Source organism: Anabrus simplex, chromosome 4 (assembly GCF_040414725.1).
Source record: "Anabrus simplex isolate iqAnaSimp1 chromosome 4, ASM4041472v1, whole genome shotgun sequence".
Taxonomy (NCBI): Eukaryota; Metazoa; Arthropoda; class Insecta; order Orthoptera; family Tettigoniidae; genus Anabrus; species Anabrus simplex.
The window spans coordinates 390302099-390322285 of NC_090268.1; the positions used below are offsets into that span (position 1 = coordinate 390302099).

Here is a 20187-nt window from a genome sequence, read left to right on the forward strand (position 1 = left end):
ATCTCAAACCACTGACCATTACAAAGAAAGCTGCCGGTGAGGGTGATGAAAAGGGCTTTTATCTTCAAGATCAAGTAAAACATATTTCAGAAACGGCAACATGTGTGGTCTGAAGAATCCATACGGCATTGTATTTGTTGGCGGATAGCTTCTCCGATAGGTTACGAGTATGGGCGGTAATCAGCACAAATATAGTCACATTCATGTAGAAAATTAGACAGACACCTAAGGACGGTGAACTGCAGAGTTGGTATTTCGATGCTAATAAAAGAAAGACTGCAAACAGAAGCCAGTAATTTGAATTATCTAGAAAATGTTTTCCCCTTTATTTGCGACGAAATAACAATTAAAGTGTGGCTGCTCTATAATAAAGAAGAGGACAAATTCTATGGACCTCTCCAAGCAGGGGGAGTCTGTAAAGAAGAAATTGGTTTTAAACCCTCAACTCATCAACAAATTGTTGTGCTTTGTAATTCATGTATTGACGACGTGTACGATTCCAGCTGCCTACTTCATGGTGAAGGCATTACAAGGAATTCAGCAGGTTCTGAAAACTGTCGAAAAATGTGAATTCTATGTTATTCATTGCAAGGAATTTGCTGATGGAGAATAAGTCGTGTGTAGTTTGTCTCCACGCGACAACTATATGTTGTCTTTCGATTATTGCCATATTATTAGAATAATCAAACTCATTTTCATGAACATGACAAGGCAGATAAAGATGACATCTTTCTTAAAGGAGCTGTGTCGGGTTCAGAAGAATCTCGTGGTGAAACCAGTCCGGACTCAAAAAATAAGCATGAAGAACAAAGTTGTTTTGAAAATAGGAATGTGTTTTATGATGTACTTTTCAGTTCCTGAGGGAAAAAGTCATTGAGTGTGACGACGATCTTTTGGAGGCTGGACCTACCGTACGAATTTTGAAATCTGTGTGTAAATTCTTCAGAGCCTATGACACCAGCGAAGAATCACAGCACTTGAGGAAAAATTATGTTTTTGTCTCCAGCAGAGAGCCTCTCCAGCGGCGGAAAGACGATTTCTGACAATATCTTAAAGAAATACAAGAAGCGTCCAAAGCTCTTAAAAGGACTTACCAAACAATCACATCAAACTATTACTTGTACTGCTTTCCTACTTTTTCGTGCAATCCGTTTCCACAGAAGCATTGTTAATGTGCTGACACAGGCATTTTTAGGATATCCAGTTGAAGCCATATTTAGTGCTATAAGAATGAAATGACTGACTGCATAAGGGGAATTTTAAAATTCGGTATTTTAAGGTCCACCGATGGTGTTAACTTTAATCACAAGCATCATTCAAAATTGTCTGCCTGAATATCTTCTCCCACTCCCTGAGTATAACTTGATTTACTAGAAGATATTAGCGAGTCCCCTGAGTCAGTTTGTACCACTTTGGAAACTGCTGCGGAGGTGTATGGTTATTTGGTGTGTGTAATCGAAGAAGAAACAGATCTTAATACGTGCTTGAATAATGTTTCCATCTAATGCATCCCCACTGATGAACTTAGTCGGATAGAGGAGGTCTGCGGTATCCCCAGCACTGATTTCTTAGCCTAATTATGGGGCAACAGAAATGTGTTGAGTCGGCGCTACCGTACTGCAAGAAATCAGCTTGTCCGCTTCAGACCATAAAAGCTATGTTCCACCTACTTTTTGCCAGTGTAACATTTTGAAGTGTGTTAGTAACAACAATCACCAGGAGGTTACTAGAAACTGTGGTGGCCAAATTCGCGAAACCTCTGTGTAGTAATGTAGGGAAATACCAAACAGACAAAGTTTCTAGGTTTCCTTGTTTTAGAAACCTCTTTCTTGAAAGTTCCGGAAGCTATAAATCTCAGGGACACGAATATACAAGTAAAATGTTTCCTTCTTCATTTTTATATCCAATGTTCTATTTTGCTTATGTAGTTACTATGGCTGTATACCACAATAATGAGGGCTGTTAGGTGCTGGCATCTAGCGGCGGATTCTTTGTAAGTCGTTTTACACCTCTGAATCGCTGCTTACGTTGTAAATTATTAGTATAACGCAAGCAATGGTGTGAATATTGAATGAACAGGCAGTATAAGCAATTATCGGATGCATATCGAGTAGGCGGTGGTTATTTCACAGTTGTTGATGCACTGTTTTTAGTGTCCACTTCGAGCCACCAGAGTGAGTTTCGGTCGTTGTTGTCAGTTTTTATTACTGCTTTTCGCTATTATCTTTGTAAGGTACTTGATCTCATCACGTGCTGCGATGCCATAAGGGACTGCTTGTTTTACGATAAACAGTGGGACAGAATGGTTCGATATGATTGCTTGGCATCAATTTCCATCAGTTCTTGTCTATGTTTTATATCGATATTGCCCCTGTGCATTCAGTAAGAGGTGATTTCAAGCTGGTCATCCTTAATGCTGTACGAGTTCGCTTTAATCTTTCTGTCGAGAATTATTTTTATCTCTGTGGCATCTCGTTTTTTATTCTCTGCTCATGATACAAGTCAATGTCTCTTTTTAAACATTTTTGAACGGCTATGATTTCCATTTTGCAAAGTGTACTAAATATGAACTAACAGTTAATGAAGACACTTCCGATTGAATATAACTAGATATTGCACTTGCGAAATCGATCTCTAGTAGGTTCCTTCTTAAACAAATACATGTTAAAATATAAGTAAAATAGAATTTGTTTCACTTCGTTTTTTTTAAGAGGATATGTATTTGACTCAGATCTCTTTATATTTCAGTGACCATGGTGTATTTCATCTGCGGTACATTCGCTGGCTGGCCCTCACCAACTATCGCTCGACTGACGAGTGGCGACGATGAGCCATACCTCACGTCTGATGAGGCATCATGGGTCGTCTCCATCATAAATATCACGCAGGTCATCACTTGTGTTCCAGCTGGATACCTGGCTAACATCATCGGTCGAAAGAGTATCATTTTGATAAGTACACTGCCCTTCCTTCTGTCATGGATCCTGGTGATTGTGGCGGAATCTGCCGGGGTACTGTACGCGGCGAGGATTGTTGGCGGACTTGGACTGGGTTTGACGAACACTGTAACACCGATGTACCTGGTCGAGATAGCGGAGGACCGTGTACGAGGGGCTCTCACCACTGTCTTCATGATAATGATGAATTCGGGACTCCTATTTGAGCAGTGCGTAGGACCGTATGTTTCCAAAGCCCTTTTAGGAATTCTTTCGGCAATATTCCCCGTAATATTCGCGGTAACGTTCATTTGGATGCCGGAATCACCCTATTATTACCTCGTGCGAAATAAAAAGGAAGAGGCAGTGAAATCATTGATGAGACTGAGATGTGTCCAGGACCCGGCATTGATTGAAGAGGAGCTACACAAGATGGAACTCTTTGTTGAGGAGAACAAGAGAAATGAAGCTGGTGTGAAAGACTTGTTTACGCATAGAGGAAATCAAAAAGCTCTTTTCATTGTCACTGGTCTTTTCATTTTTCAAAATTTATGCGGGATTATAGCCATAGTTTCATACTCGACCATCATCTTTAAAGAGAGTGGCATTAAACTAGATGCGAATATTGCTGTAATGATCATGAGCTCGATACAAATCGTCCTCAGTGTCGTATCTTCATCTACTGTGGATATCATAGGACGGCGGCCAATGCTGATGGTATCTTCTGCAGGCTGTGCCTTCTCTCTAGCAACTGAAGGCCTGTTCTTTTACCTCAAGAAAAAAACAGATACTGATATGTCGGGAACCGACTGGGTACCTATATCTGCTATGGTATTATACTTAACAACTTTCCAGTTAGGTATTGGGCCTATACCAAATGCGATTATGGCGGAGATCTTCCCCACCACTGTGAAAGGAATAGCCCTATCCTATGGAACTATCCTCGTCGGAGTTGGAGCAACAATTATTACGAAATTATACCAGGTAAGGATTAATGAATAATTATTCCCCTTATTTAATGAATTCCCAGGATGGCAGAATGCTTAGTGAAATTGTATCAAGGTGAGGTATCAGAGCAAGTTTGAGGAACGGGAGTGAATGCTGGATTATTATTATTATTATTATTATTATTATTATTATTATTATTATTATTATTAGTAGTAGTAGTAGTAGTAGTAGTAGTAGTAGTAGTAGTAGTCCCAGTCTGCCAGACGTTGGTGATCACCACAGCAAATGCTCTGTATAGCAGTCCAGTGTTTAATATTGTTACGGGAAGATGTTCGTCTTGTCCCTCTTCCCCTTTGTCGTTCAACCCCTATGGGTGGGGGTGGTAGAATAACACCCACAGTATCCCATGCCTGTTGTAAGAGGCGACTAAAAGGGGCCTCAGGAGCTCTCAACTTTGGAGCGCGGTTTGGTGACCAAAGGGCCTTTAGCTGTGTCCTAAGATTGCTTCCACTTACTTGAGTCTGGCTCCTCGCTTTCATCTATTTTATCCGACCTCCTTTGGTCAACTCTTGTTATTTTCCAACCGCGACAGTATTAGGTTGTAAGGCCCATGGAGTCTCATTTTTACGCCCTTCGTGGCCCTTGGCTCTCTTTGGACGATATCTTCATTTTTGAAGTGTCGGAACCCTTCCATTCTTATCCCTCTGATCAGTGTTAATAGAGGATGGTTGCCCAGTTGTACTTCATCCTAAAACAATATTCACCACCAAATTTGCCCTTCAATTTCGCCTTTAAAATAATTTTGCAAACCTTGTATTTCTCACCATGAAGTATATGTCCCAAATACATTATATTCCTGCTTTTGATAGTAAATAATAGTTCTCAGGATTTCTTAAGTTAGAAGTGACAGACATGCAAGTATCGAGCCATTGGAGGTCACGGGCCCCTTATACCAATACACTCAAAAGGTATCCTTGAACAACCTCCGAATGTTAGACTGTGGATTTCGGCTTCAGCCTGTATATGAGGAAATTCTCAGTCTACTATCTGCGTTTGACGAGAAGTCGCGGCAGCTTGTAAGTACGGCACGAGTAATAGATACTCTTTCAGCTAGAAACTTCAGTCGTGACAGACCGTGTGACCTCTCTGAAACAGATTCATGTCCATCATTAAACTGTTCATTGTGCACCATTTACAGTAAAGGTGTAACTAAAGTACAATTGCACTACCAAATTGAAACTTCGCAACAGCACCTCAGTTCGCAAGAATCACCGCGGACGGAGCCGATGTTTATTGTCAGGCCTTGAGACTTGAGATTGGCGCATGCGCAGCAGCCATGATTACCCCTCGCATCCCTTACCTCGTCAGACGACCACAGTAAGTTCAGAGCCAGGCTAAGTTGCCCAGACAGTATAGCACTGTTTTTCTGGGCCCAGGCTGAAAGAGTAGAATCTTGCTCAGTTCGGTGTATATTGCACCCGCACCCTCCCTAAATGGCACCGGCATGGAATCTACAGGGTCGCACATGGGTCAAGAAAAATTAAAATAAATAGGCGCTGAACTAAAGTAAACTTAAAGGCGTACAGGGGAGGAGAAGCGGGGCATACTTAACTAAAATGAGAACACATTCGAATTAAAAATTTAACTCACCAACCGGTTTATTCAACCTCGATGATGATGGGAAATGGCGCATTAAAATACACTAATGAACTACATTAAAATTTATAAATGTTTGTTGTGAATTATTATGTGGACATCTGTCCATTATGCTTGATAGAAATGAGTACGTTTATCGCGAAGCGATGTATCGTGACATGAAGCGAATGGAAAATCTTACCATAACACTGAGGCTATATTATCACTAACACATAAAACTAACATGGACCGACAACGTGTCTGAGCAATCTCTACTCTAATGAAAACCTAGATTTCCCAATGAAATGACGTAAAAGAAAAATGCACTCATATGAAACAACACCTGGGTTCGAACCGACCCTCGCTAGTATATACATCGCCAGGCTGATGGACAGAACTACCACTGACCTTATTTACAACCACACCTGACATAAAGAACACATAAAATCAACATGATATGCAACAAAATACGTAAGGCACTTTGATCTTCCTTCAGACGCCGTAAACCTCCAATGTCTACGTTGAGCATCGAACTGACAACCTCTTGCGATGAAGACGGGGTCCTGTAATCCCTATCTATATTATAATCGAACAATTAACAATTATTCACTAGCAAACATTAGCATTATCGGCCGGGCCACTTGTTAATAAATACACTGTTCTGGCGTGTTGATAGAATCACATATTTGGCCGTCAAACAAGCCTCTTTCTCTTCACTTTAAAAGCCCTTCCTTTACATTGGGACACACACAAAAAACCACGACCGGTGGCAGGGGCAGACGAAATGCTCCCTCCTCCACATGCGGTCAACAGCCCTGCCATTAACAGGCGTAACATTCCCTTTCATAAAGACACAAGACCACTCCACTCGGAAGTACGTCTACAATAAACTGAGGTCTCAAAGACTCGCGCAAATCACCTCGAATTCAACACATATTTTCCCAACAGTATCACATCACTTTCACAACGCGGCTCCGGTATTACAATGCTAATATTTGCCCGATCATTATTATTGTTATTATTATTATTATTATTCCTGCCGTTCTACATAACTTACCCGCTACATTGATCATACATGGTCATCTTGCGGAATCTATTCAGCAATTACAACACAATTACGTGCTCTCACGGCACTTAACATCTGATTACTGACTGATAATTAATCGATGATCAGCACTTGGTTATCTTACCGTCACACGGCAATACCTTAATTAATTAATTAATATTCACACGGATTGATATTTGACACTCGCACTATGATCACATCCTGGTAAGCTTAATCAGATAATCAATTAAAATCATAACGCTCCCTATCTAAGTATTTCAAAAGGGGGGGGGGTTTGGGCTGTCAGTTCGGCCGCTGAGCCTCGTAGTTACGTGCCTTACACACTATAATACTTACCATTTTTACTTGCCATGCACTTATCAAAATAATAATTACTCTAATTAATAACTACTCTCACTGCACTCCCCTAAACTCATTACTCCTGGTCTTCTGACGCAAATAATCAAACAAAATCTCCCAAGAAAGAAATAATTGAATAAATCTCTACCACATGCAAAACTAAAGTATTATATTCCCTAAATTAGTTACAATCAATTACTCAGACCTGTCGTCGGTTTCCTAAACTAAGAATTAATAACTACGCGCCCATTTCGGCGCTCTATTTCAACTGGACTACATCTTTAATCTTTTATAGCGTCAGCTTACGATAAACATTTCCCATCCCCTCTAAGCATGCCAGATATTAAAAATTAGTACTCATCTCTATCACATGATGACACCTTCGTCAGCTCAGGAGGTCCATCCTGGGCTTACTCCTGGTCCATGGGCACCGCGGTGATTACTTCCATTTCCATACCACCTTGAAGTTGAGGGTCCATGGTTCGTTCCTGGTGGAGCCGCTGGCAGTTAATCCTGTACACGCACAACGTCACTGTTTAATTTCACACTCCGGTTAACAGCGTTCAGTGTGAACGTCCGGTCACGATCTCGTATACGACTACGTAGTCCGCGGTTCAGTACCAAATCCCGTCTATCTCTCAGCCACTATTCAGTCTGCTGCTACGTAAGATTATTATGCTATAGTAATGATAATAATATTACTTTACACATCACAGGTTTATAAAAAGTTAACACTGATGTTACGGAGACCAAAACTATACATTGTTTATGCGAATTCTATTATTTCACTTGAAATGGGAGTTAACTTCACTTGAACAAAGAACTAACGGGGCCTTAACCAAGCATAGCTCCGCCGTCGATGAGCCGCGAGTCCCGAGTGACGCTCGTCCCTTACTGCAGTGGTTTTTACAAGGGAGCGATACCCCTTCCACTAATTTGCATATTGCCTATTCACGGCATACTCGAGGTGTAATAGTACGGCTAATCGGTGACCAATATTTAGTTGATGCGATTGAGACATATCCACTCAATTATCCTTCGGTGGATCTCCTTCAATTAATTAAAATCTGTCCGGCTTCCCCTACCACGCGGGGTGAAGTCCCTCCGTCGAGGACGTGTCATGAGAATAAACAGATGGCCCTAGTACTTTTCCACACAGAAACAACACAGTATTCTTTCTTCTTCTGAAAGTTATCAAGAAAGGGGACATTAGACACTCTAAATAAATGTTCCAGTGACATTTATCCCTTTTAAATCGGGAGACGACTCCATAATTCGAGTTTCATTAATTTTCTAGATCGTAGGTAATTAAGTTGGCTAGTCCGAATCCAAGATGGCTCCTGTATTTCGTTTCGAAAAAGTTGGTTTCCCCTCATTCTGTGAGTCTTGAGGAGGGATGTCTTCTCTTGAGTGATGTCACGGGGAATCCCCATTCATAACCCCTCCCGGGTATAAATGAGCTTGCGTTCCGCTACGGGGCCCCCGCTACACAAAGGATAATATGGCGCAGTAGATCGCAAACAAAGAAATCTCGTAAAATAACTTTCAAAGCCTCAATTTATCTATCTTAATGATATGAATATTAATTAGTTTCGGTGTCACCTGTACTAATGTTATGAATATTAATCAATTTCAGCATTGTCTTCCTCAAATAGCATTGCGTGCATAATTACCAAGATCGATATCAACCAAAGGTCCTTGGGTCATGCCCCTGTCGGGTTCAATATGAACGCGCACGAATACGTCTGTTTCATATTGGTAGATTTACTGTAACCGTTCATCACCACGCCATACTCCATGCTAAACGCTTAGCGTACTGGCCATTCAACAGAGGGGTCCCGGGATCGATTTCCGGCAGGTTCAGCAATTTAAACAATCATTGGTTAATTTCGCTGGCACGGGACTGGATGTATGTGTCGTCTTCATCATCAGTTCATCCTCATCACGACACGAAGGTCGCCTACGGGCGTCAAATGAAAAGACCTGCACCTGGCTAGTCGAACTTTTTCTCGGACACTCCCGGCACTAAAAGCCATACGCCATTCCATTACCATGCCATAGGCATGACATGAGGTCCAGCTAATAGTATATGTCGTTTACCGCGACATTCTGCGACATATAGTGTCGTAGTGAACATTTTTTGCCCAGCCCTGGACAGGTGCATAAAATGACGTTTCCCACGTGGGGCGTTCAAATGGTTTTTATATGGCTTTATAACTTATTTGCATACTTAACCCAGTATTAACGATAAATATGTGTGTCCCAAATATACAGCCAGATATTAAGCCAGGAGTTTTGAATACCGATACTATAAATGGGGATACTAAAAAGTAGGGTAATATTGTCAAAGTTGGTATGGTTAAAACCAAATGGATGGATATATTAATTTATTCCGAATAATATTTTTAGGAGAGAGATATATAGATATAAGGAATCAGAGCGTGTGAATACAGCATTTAAAGCGAGTAAATATGTCGGGTTGAGTGTTTAAGCCATGACCAAAGAAAATTATGTTACGCGTAATGATACCCAAATAAGTGACAGAACAAATTAACTTTAAGTCGTATAATATAGAGAACAATAAAAATATCGTGTATCCAGATTTAATGGAAAGTCCACGATAGTCACTCGAAATTATAGCAGACCCAGAAAAATAATGGAGTTGTGAATCTCCGGGGAAACAGTAAAATAATTTTTTTAATATTGAAGATGAAGTGACTAAGAAGAATTCTTCAAATTCTACTAGTTACGGGTCTAGGTTAAAGGTGATGCATTTGTAGCAAGCCTTGGTAGCTTAGGAGACATGTCCATTGTGAATGAGTCAGATATCACGGTTAAGAGAGGGAGCCTCATCCCGTTACTCTTAAACTTTCTATGATGGACAGTGCGATGTTGCCAGCTTAGAGACGGGTAACTGTCTACTAATGCTTCTTACCAATCTCAAAGCTGATGACATCCAATGAAATGAAATGTCGTATAGCTTTTAGTGCCGGGATATCCCAAGACGGGTTCGGCTCGCCAGGTGAAGGTCTTTCTATTTTACCCCCGTAGGCGACCTGCGCGTCGTGATGAGAATGAAATGATGATGAAGACAACACATACACCCAGCCCCTGTGCCATTGGAATTAACCAATGAAGGTTAAAATCCCCGGCCCGTCCGGGAATCGAACCCGGGACCCTCTTAACCGAAGGCCAGTACGCTGACCGTTCAGCCAACGAGTCGGACTATTACATCCAATGTTTATTAAATATGCCATGTGTCCGGTATACATAAATTATCAAGCCTATTGTAGGCCGCGAATTTCGGTTAAATTTAATTTATGAATGGCTAAAGTAAATTCGTTTAAGGAATATTTCAGGACATTAATGATGGACAATTTATAGATATACTCAGAGAGTCACTATTAACTATTAGGAGACGTGACACAGCTGTTTTGAAGCTTGTTTCGATTTAGTGTTATTTCTATATTTCGAAAACACGCCTAACTAACTAAACCTGGAATTTGAAATCATGTTATTTGAGGTATTGTAGTCTTGCTCGATTTGGGGGATTTCTCAGATAGTGTTGTTGTGAATAGAGAAGAGTTAAGGGAGGGGATAGCCAAAATGAGTGCTGATAATGAACAGCAGGCGAAACTTTTAAGGGAACAGATGAATGCCGAAAGTGAAAAACAGGCTGAGAAACGATTACGGCGACAGCGAAATAGGCGATTCCACCGACCTCTACGCGTGTGAGAGCTTGTCTTGGTGAAGCGACAAGCTGTTTCAGATCATCCGAGGAAATTTGACCACAATTTCACAGAGCTGTATATAGGGCCCAACAGGGTCATCCAGAACTTATAGAATAACTCCTATAATTTAGAGTCCGTTGATAGGACGACGGAAGCAATCCACAACGCATCCAGTTTAAAAGTATCACGTACCCAGGCAACTGCCGGCTGAAGATCCCGAAAACCATGTTGATGGAGAACCGTTAGAAGTAGACGAGGATAAATAAGACGGCGATATCGCGGACGACCCCGAAGCTGACGAGGAGGCCGATGAGATCAACTACGTAGTAATGGAAGGAGATCTTCAAGATGTGAGAAACGATGATAACACTTCAGACGAGGCGGACTGCCGAGAATGCGCAAGTAAACGTGGCATGATGATACAGGAGTACTTACGAATCCTAATGGAGAGATACGAGCTGACACTGGAGAACGCCATCCTTCGGAAAATGAAACCGTTAACTTCAAAGAATATCTAGTCACCATATGTTAAGTAATAAAAATCCCTAGTTCGTGATTTTTCTTAGTCAAAGCGGAGGAAGGGTGTAACCGTTCATTATCGAAGCCATAGGCACGAGGATCAGCTAATAATATATGCCCTTTTCCACGACATTCTGCGACATATAGTGTCGTAATCAACAATTTTCGCCCAGCCCGGGACAGGTCCATAACTGGCACGTGAAAGAACTCCTTCGGGACAAAACTCTAGCATATCAGGATCTACGAAATCCGCAAAATCAGTTGGTGGGAGAAAAGGCAATAACATTGAAATGACCTAAATGCTACTGTAGGTAATAATAATAATAATAAAAATAATAATAATTTAAACCAAACCCCATGGCACAACAACCCCCAAGAACGATAGCCTACCAAGCTATCGCTGTCAGACCGAAGGCCTGCAGATTTTGAGGTGTTGTGTGGTCAGCACGATGAATGCTCTCGGCCGTTATTCTTGGCTTTCTAGACCAAAGCCGCCATCCCACCGTTAGATAGCTCCTCAATTGTAATCACATAGGCTGGCTGGACCTCGAACCAGCCCTCAGATCCAGATAAAAAACAAACGCGGAGCCTCTGCGTAAGAGGAAGGCCTGCTACCCGTATACCACGGGGCCAGCGCTATTAATAATATTTTCGTGTGGCTATTTCTAGTCGGGTGCAGCCCTAGTAAGACAGACACTCTGGCGAGGGTGGGTGGCATCTGCTAGATCATTGTGGTTGAGGATAGTGTTCTGTGTGATGGGTCAGTCTCAGGAATGTTATGGACAGAACAGAAATCCAGTCCCCGAGTCAAGGGAATAAACCATTTAAACTTAAAATTTTCGACTCGACCGGAAATCACATCCCGGGTTCTCTGAACGGAAGAGCACTATGCTGACCATTCAGCGAAGGAGCCGGACAAGGTTAGAGCTCTGTGGTATCGTGTCAACTTCGGGATCCCAAGATCGCGGGTTCAAACCTGGCAGAGTTAGACCAGTTTGTTAAACATGAAAAAATAAAATCTGCACTTCATGCCCTCGGCATGTAAGGTATATCTAGTGACACATTTGACGTTCAACCGTCAAAATTACTTTTAAATAACTTGGACATAGATCGTCTAACAGAGGCACGGTTTACTCTGCCATCTGGTAGAGTAAACCGGAACGTCGAAACACGTGGAGGCAACCTGAATGGCGTCAAATAAAAATGCATGCACGCAGCGCTTTAGTCACGGCAAGACAAATACCGGATGCCAGACTATTCTGGCGTTTAAAATTAGTGGGCTCCAGCTACTTACAACAAAGCGAGATAGATAATTGTCCTTATTGGCGTAGTTAAGGCCATTAGGCCTTCTCTTACACTAAACCAATTATTGTACACTAGTGTCCAAAAGTTAAGCATAATGACTAAACGAGGCCAAACTGCCTGATAGGAATGTCAGACGGATTGTTGAACAAACGGAAGCTGAATCACACTACATAATGTCACATAAATTGTCCAAAGAAACTGTATCAGGAAGGTTCTGATAGCTAAGGTACACCTTTAGCAACAATATGCAACAAATATGCTGTTAATAGGGTGTATGGTTTCCCCTAACGGCCACACATGCTTCGCAGCGACGTGGCATGTTCTCTATCAGATGGTCAAAGAGCTCTTGTGTCAGTCGATCCTATTCCTCCGAAATGGCAATGCGAACGTGTTGGAGGGTCCTTGGTGGAGGCTGACGGGATGCAATTCACTTCCCCAATGCATCCCAGGCATGTTCTATATGATTCAGATCCACAGACCCCGCTGGCCAATCCATGCGATGAATGTCTTCCCTAGCCAGAAATTCATCCACCCGAGCAGGGTGGTGCGGTCGGGCATTATTCGTCCATTAAGAGGAAGTGTGGACCAACCGCACCTCTGAAGAGTCGAACATGTGGTCTCAGTACTTCATCCCTGTATCTCCAAGCGTTAACAGTGTTCCTCGGATCACCCATGAAGATGTGCAGGTCCGTACGGCCATTCAACATGATGCCGCCCCACAACATGACGCCACCACCACCGTATTGGTGCCGTTCCACGATGTTCCTCTGGTTATATCGACTACCCGGTTCTCTCCAGATTAATGTGCGACGGGAATCGTTCTGCAAACTGAAGCGGGATTCATCCGTGAAGAGCGCATGCCTCCATTCATTCATGGTCCAGTTTCGATGTTGACGGCTCCACAGTAAACGGCTCCTTCTCTGTGCTGGAGTGAGCGGGACGCACACCGCTGGACGTCAGGCAAACAGCCCTGCTGTTCTGAGCTCCCGGTACACAGTTTGCCGGACACGGCAGCCCCTGAGACGGCTGCAAACTCCGTCGACAATTGTCTTGCAGGTACACTCCGATTTCGTCGGGTGGTTAAGGCCAGATATCGGTCCTGCTGTGGGGTGATTACCCTTGGTCGACCTGGTACTGGTCTACGATTAACATCTCCTGTGTTTCGAAATCGTCTCCAAAGCCTGGAAATGACACTTTGTGGCACATTCAAGGATACGGCGACTTCGGTCTGTGTCTGGCCTGCTTCCAGGCTGCCGAGTATTCTACCCTGCAAAACGGGGTCTAAATGGCGTCGTTGTGCCATTATGTTGTCAAGTTCACCACGAGGCTACACTCCGCACACTATTGACGTCCGAAACGGGGGAGGAGCATACGGTCAGCTGTTTCCAATATGGCTGCGAGATAGTGACGGGAAGTAAACATGACAGTGATCGGGTGTGCGTCTATAGGATTTATTAAGTATTCAAAATGTCTTTGGTGTCGTATGCGCAACTGTTGAGAGTTGTCGGAGATTTCACGCGTCCATTGGTGGAAGGGAAAGAAATATTCAAGCGTAATTACTTGATATGTGTAGGTAAAAAGTTTGAAACCGAAGATGAAACTGGTGTTGTAGCGTTGTCTTTACAATCATCCCACATTGATTCAAAACAGCACAAAGTTAATGTTGTCTTGAACAAGGGGGTAAAAATGTGAAGTGAAACTGTATATGCAAAGCGGGTTTGTCAGAGAAATGTTACCGTTGACACGCTGATTCACCTTAACAGTTAAGCTACTGTAATTTTCCACTATTAGAGGTTATGGAGTAATTTCTTGTTGATTTGGTCCATACCAAAGCCTTAGCCAGGTGACGGGGGAGTTACCTGTTTTGTAAACTGTAATCTTGGGGAAGAAAGAAAATAATAATTCTACTAAGTAAATTTTGTAAAGCAAATAAATCCTAGGCTTTATACAGGCTTGTGTTGGAACAGCCCACATAAACTTAATGTTCTTCCATTTTTACCATCAGCACAAAATTTAGAACTTAGAACCGACAATAATAAGTATAAAAATTATAACTACCTACAGAATATGCAGACCAAACTTGGAAAATTATAATTTAAGAGTACTATAACCTCTACAGTCACAGCTGTTTGGGGTTGCAGAATACTTGGTTTGTCCAATTCTACCAAATAATTAGGTTATGGCTTCTAATTTAAGATGACCGGGCGAGTTGGCCGTGCGGTTAGGATCGTGAAGCTGTGAGCTCGCATCCGGGAGATAGTGGGTTCGAACCCCACTGTCGGCAGCCCTGAAGGTGGTTTTCCGTTTTTCCCATTTTCACACCAGGCAAATGCTGGGGCTGTACCTTAATTAAGGCCACGGCCGCTTCCTTCCCATTCCTAGACCGTTCCTTTCCCATCGTCGCCATAAGACCTATCTGTGTCGGTGTGACGTAAAACAAATAGCAAAAAAAGTTAATTTATGATGGAAAAATACTACATATTTTCTTTCATTGTTAGAAGTATTCTATAGGCAATTTAAATGCAGCGCTTAATTACTACCAGTTAAAGATATTACTCACATGTAGATAGTTAATTTACTGTCTGCTGTTACACATATGAAGAAGTTTACAAAGAGCGGATTACATTCTATGTGCGGCACTAAGTATTAGGCTACAAGTTTATCAGTATTTTTGATGTAGCTAAATCTTTGTGAATACAAATTAGAGACAATAAGTATCAATGAGTACAATAAACAGTACCGATACCTACGCTGTGGAAAGAAATAGTCTTCACAAGAATACAGACTGCACACTGTCATATATCGCGTAACGCGTTTTCGAATTGACAGCGCGGAAAACCATCTTTCTCTCTGAACTTTTTGTACAGGAAAGTAGTGAACAGATTTCGCATCCGTTTTATACGATTTACAACCGTATACCTCCTCAAATTTGACAATTTTCTTTCTGTTTCCATCACGACGTCAATGCTTCGCCATGTAAATAAATCTCACCAGTCACTATGTTGCAGCTTCAACATTCTACCGCGTGGCTGCGCCATCCAACTTTTCTGACGTCAATAACATGGCAAACACGATTGAGGGAATATGGAGGGCAGGCACTGGCTGTATTTACCTTGCACTTACGCCGCTAATCAAAGCAGGGAATACTCCTTTCCTATACAGAGCGAACACGTAAAATTGGTAGGTGAATATGTCGTGCGATTTGCGGTATGTTTCCTGTTGCCCTGATTGCTCGAAAATTACGCTTAACTTTTAGACACTAGTGTACATAGAATCAAAGTTAACACTACCGTAAATAATACTAAGTATAACACAGTTAAACACAATCTGAATACATAATATCAGAAATAAAATTCCACCCCAGTGAGATATACATACTCACAATAATAATAATAATAATAATAATAATAATAATAATAATAATAATAATAATAATAATAATAATCATAGCTAGTGGGATTAATGTACTAACACGATCAGTAAAACATAGAAATGCACAGTGCATTCGTATCCTGCTGTACATCTTAACGCTCGTTTAAGTAACCCTGTAGTTGTCCCAAAACAGGCACGTATGACATCTTATGATGATGAAGAAATCCATAATTTAATGCACTAGTTTGATAACCTAAATTTGCTCACACAATGGTTTTCTCCTGGTCCTACTTCCTGATATTTATAAAGAAATGTGCCTCTTTTGATCTGCGTCACTCTCTTCACTGGAACAAAAAACTCTTGAATTTGTGTATGTCGCAGTACGATAGTTTTGCAGCCACGTCTTCATAGGCTATATTTATTTTTAAATCTGCCAACTGGTGAGGCATTTCAATGAGCGTAAGGCTGGAGATGTAAAAAACAAACAGTGGTGACCTTAATTCAATGGCGGCTAATTATGTTAGTAATCAAGCCGAATCTTCGATATTTTACGATTACAAGCGTACGTGGGGAGTTAAAACTCACTGACAGAAAGGCGGCATTAAAAAGGAAAAGAAACCAAAGTAGGAGGTGTACTGTAGAAATCAGAAGGCATAGGCTACTCTGATGAGCGGATGTATGCAGAGGACATACGGCGTATACCCTCGTATAACCTCGACTACAGCCCTGCCTACATTTGGTTGCAATGATCTTCCGTTATTATCTATGTTAGGGTTATATGGACATACTTTTAGCAAGAAATGTAAAGTCTATTAAGAGAGACCCGCAGAATTCCAAATGAGCAAGGGCATTTCACCACCAAGTGAGAGGAACGGTGAAGTAACTCCCGTGAGATTTCTTTCCTCTGATGAGTTTAGTTCCTAACTATTTCTTCCGAAGAAATAATAATAATAATAATAATAATAATAATAATAATAATAATAATAATAATAATAATAATAATAATAATAATAATGTTATTTGCTTTACGTCCCGATAACTACTTTTTACGGTTTTCTGAGACGCTGAGGTGCCGACATTTAGTTTCACAGGAGTTCTTTTAGGTGCCAGTAAATCTACCGACACGAGGCTGACGTATTTGAGCACCTTCAAAAACCACCGGACGGAGCCAAGATCGAACCTGCCAAGTTGGGGTCAGAAAGCCAGCACCTCAACCGTCTGAGCCACTCAGCCCGGCCTTCCGAAGAAATGGCCGTTAGTACAGGTGTCTTCTAAGTTAGGCTTACGCCGGGCTGAGTGGCCTCGTGGAAGGATCTCCACACCAGACGCTGCAGCTGGTCACTAGTCTGATTGGATGTCTCCCTGGCGGTCTATTTCCATTAATCTTTCCCTCCATCACAAGTTTATCCAGGGTGTGTGTTCTTCTGGCGATGTGTCTGAAGTGCCGGAGGTAAGCCTGACTGATCCGCTCGAGAGGGCTAGTACGGATACCTATTTCTTCCAGCACGGACGCATTAGTTCGATATTCAGTGCAAGAAATTCGGAGAATGCATCGATAAACCCACATTGCGAAGCTTTCCATTCTCCTCTTATCTGCCTGTTTGATTGCCCAGTTCTCAGCTGCACATAGGGCAATATGGTGTATGAAGAAGTTGCAGTTTTGTGTTTGTAGCTGTATAGTCCTTCCATATCCTACTCAGCTTTGTGGTTGCTGCCCTGGCCATCACCGTTCTTCTCTTTATTTCATCGGAACACCCTCCTGTATTGGAAATCACCGGGCCCAAGTGGACAAATTTGTGGACTACCTCGATAGCAGCTATCTCCCTCACATTTGGTTGATTGCCTTTAGACAGTCATTACATTTGTCTTTTGTCTTTTCATTACCAGACCATATTTCCTACTAGTTGACATCAGCTTCTCCATAAAGACCCGTAGTTTCTTCGCACTAGCTGCCAGAATCAGCGTGTCATCAACGTACCTAAGGTTGCTGATCTTTCTACCAGCGATAGAAATACCTCCTTTCAAGTCCTCGAGCACTTTTCTCATGACGTCTTCAGTGTAGATAATGAAGAGGATGTGTGAAGGAATATATATATTTTTTTAATTTTCAATATTGTATACACTATTTTCCCTACATTTCATGCACCATTTTATTTATAATTTGGTCAGCTACAATTGTGAGATATTTGTCATATGCTTTCAGGTGATATCAGACGCTTGGGGAATAGATGTGATATTCTGGTGCTTCGCTGTGTGTACCCTCCTCAACGTAGTGTTTACGGCTATCTGGGTACCGGAGACTAAAGGGAAGTCTCTGATGGAAATACACCACGAACTATCATCCTCAAAGATTGACGATAAATTTCAGACATCACAGGAAATAATAACTAGCGTTGAGAAGGCGTAATATAAAAGGTACAACAAATTTTCAATTAGAACTGAGATGAAAATGTATTTTACTTGAGGAATCTAAAATGACCCTACCAGTATTATACCTGGTTGCATTATCAAACACAAGAAAACGGACGTCAGGCAAATACGATGTTTTAAGAAAGTGAACCAAATACCATAAACATGTGAAAAGCGGCGAGAAGGAAGGACTAGAGCTCTTATATCTCTACACTTACTGTACTCTAGTGTTAACTTATTGCGAGTGTCACACGTGCTACTGAACCTGAAACTCCCTAAATCATTCCAACACTAATGAAGATATTTCAACTTTCAACAAGATTCACCTCATCTGTGACATGTGCGACATGTGGTGGAAGTGGCCACTATTTGCGTCCAGGCAGGATCTAACCTGCGCGTCATATACAGGAAAATCCTTACTAGTATGTCCACTCTCACTGCCGGAATTTATTTGACATGGCTAAACAACCTTGGAATGGTTGTCTAATAAATTTCCCTTGGTTTCCAGTTTCTTCGACAAGGCCCGGATGGAGGACTGGCTCGGCGAATGCCGGCCTCCAGACTTTCCCAGAAATCGCTGTTGATTAGTTGACTCCAGTAGAAGGTTGGAAGGTTAGAATTGACAACACTGTAGCTATTGCTGTTGTCAGTCATACTTGGTCGCGAGAGCTGAACAGCTGTTTGCAAGGAAAGGCAAAAATAACAATACTAGGATCGAATAATGGAAAAACATGTGTAGCAAAAATAAACAAATTCGTTTTGTATCTGTTTTATTGTTTACACATATCAAGTTTTTACAACTGACAATATATGGAAAACCCGCAAATGATAGTGGAAAAATTATGCGATAAGAGCCAAACAGCTGATTGCAATGAAAGCACATCTAATCAACATAAATATATTCACAAAAATAAAAGAACGTTTCGTAGATTTCTTTCATACTTTACTACTATCATGTAAAATTGGTGGGTAAATAAATAATATACAAGTTCACGGCACACGCCAGACTGTGAAATGAATAAGGAAGAGTGATATTACAAATTTAATATTTTACACAAACATGTTCATGATACTGTAATAAGTAAACTATGCTCTTTCGGCTTCATATATTGCTACTGTCGAGCAATGAAGATAGGCAGTGCATTAATAATATGATGTAAGTAGTAGCAATGTGATACAGAAATGTATACATTCCATTTTTTTTCAATTTGCTTTATGTCGCACCGACACAGATAGGTCTTATGGCGACGATGAGGTAGAAACGAAGCGGCCGTGTCCTTGATTAAATATATAGTAGCCATATAAATCCTCAATCATCACAAATAGACTACACATAGATAATTTACTTCTCTTGTTACTGGTATCCATTCATAAACCGGCGACCCCACAGATGTGGGGAAAAGCGGTCGAAAAAGAAGAAGAAAACGATGCGACCAAAAAAATAAACATGGAGAAAGAGAAGAAAATCCGAGAAATATGGTCAGAATTTTTCACTACGGATGCAATGATAAGCCGAACCTGGACAGGACCCATTCAAAAACTCTGCCATGTACTGACCGGTTTAGCGGTTACAAGATTACCACCACAAGATTTGTATAAAAACTCACTTCCATGAGCAAGACGAAACTTGCGTGTGTAGCCTGTGCCATTGTGCGTGTGAAAGGTACCACATAACTTTGTGCCAACGATCACAGAGTATAGCGAAATGTGAACAGTCTGTGCCAGTGTTAATGTTAAACTCAGTGCTTGCGCAATTATACTATTATTAATAACAAACATCAGGAGTTTTCGTTATATTGTACCTTCCCCTTCCCACATACAAGTTTGCCGATTTCAAGAGCATCATTCCTTGCCTCTGAAAAATTATTTGGCAAAACATTTGCAATAATTAAAAGTATTTTTTCAAATGTTGGATATTCAACCCGAA

General features: G+C 41.4%; 1 protein-coding gene across 1 annotated transcript in view; it reads left to right on the plus strand.

Annotated features, from left to right (window-relative positions):
• LOC136872750 (facilitated trehalose transporter Tret1) overlaps positions 1-20187 on the plus strand; it is a 174947-nt gene that overhangs the window by 35538 nt on the left and 119222 nt on the right. Inside the window, exon 3 of the mRNA XM_068227417.1 lies at positions 2749-3537. Coding sequence (XP_068083518.1) covers positions 2749-3537 — 789 coding nt within the window. The remainder of the gene's footprint in view (positions 1-2748; positions 3538-20187) is intronic.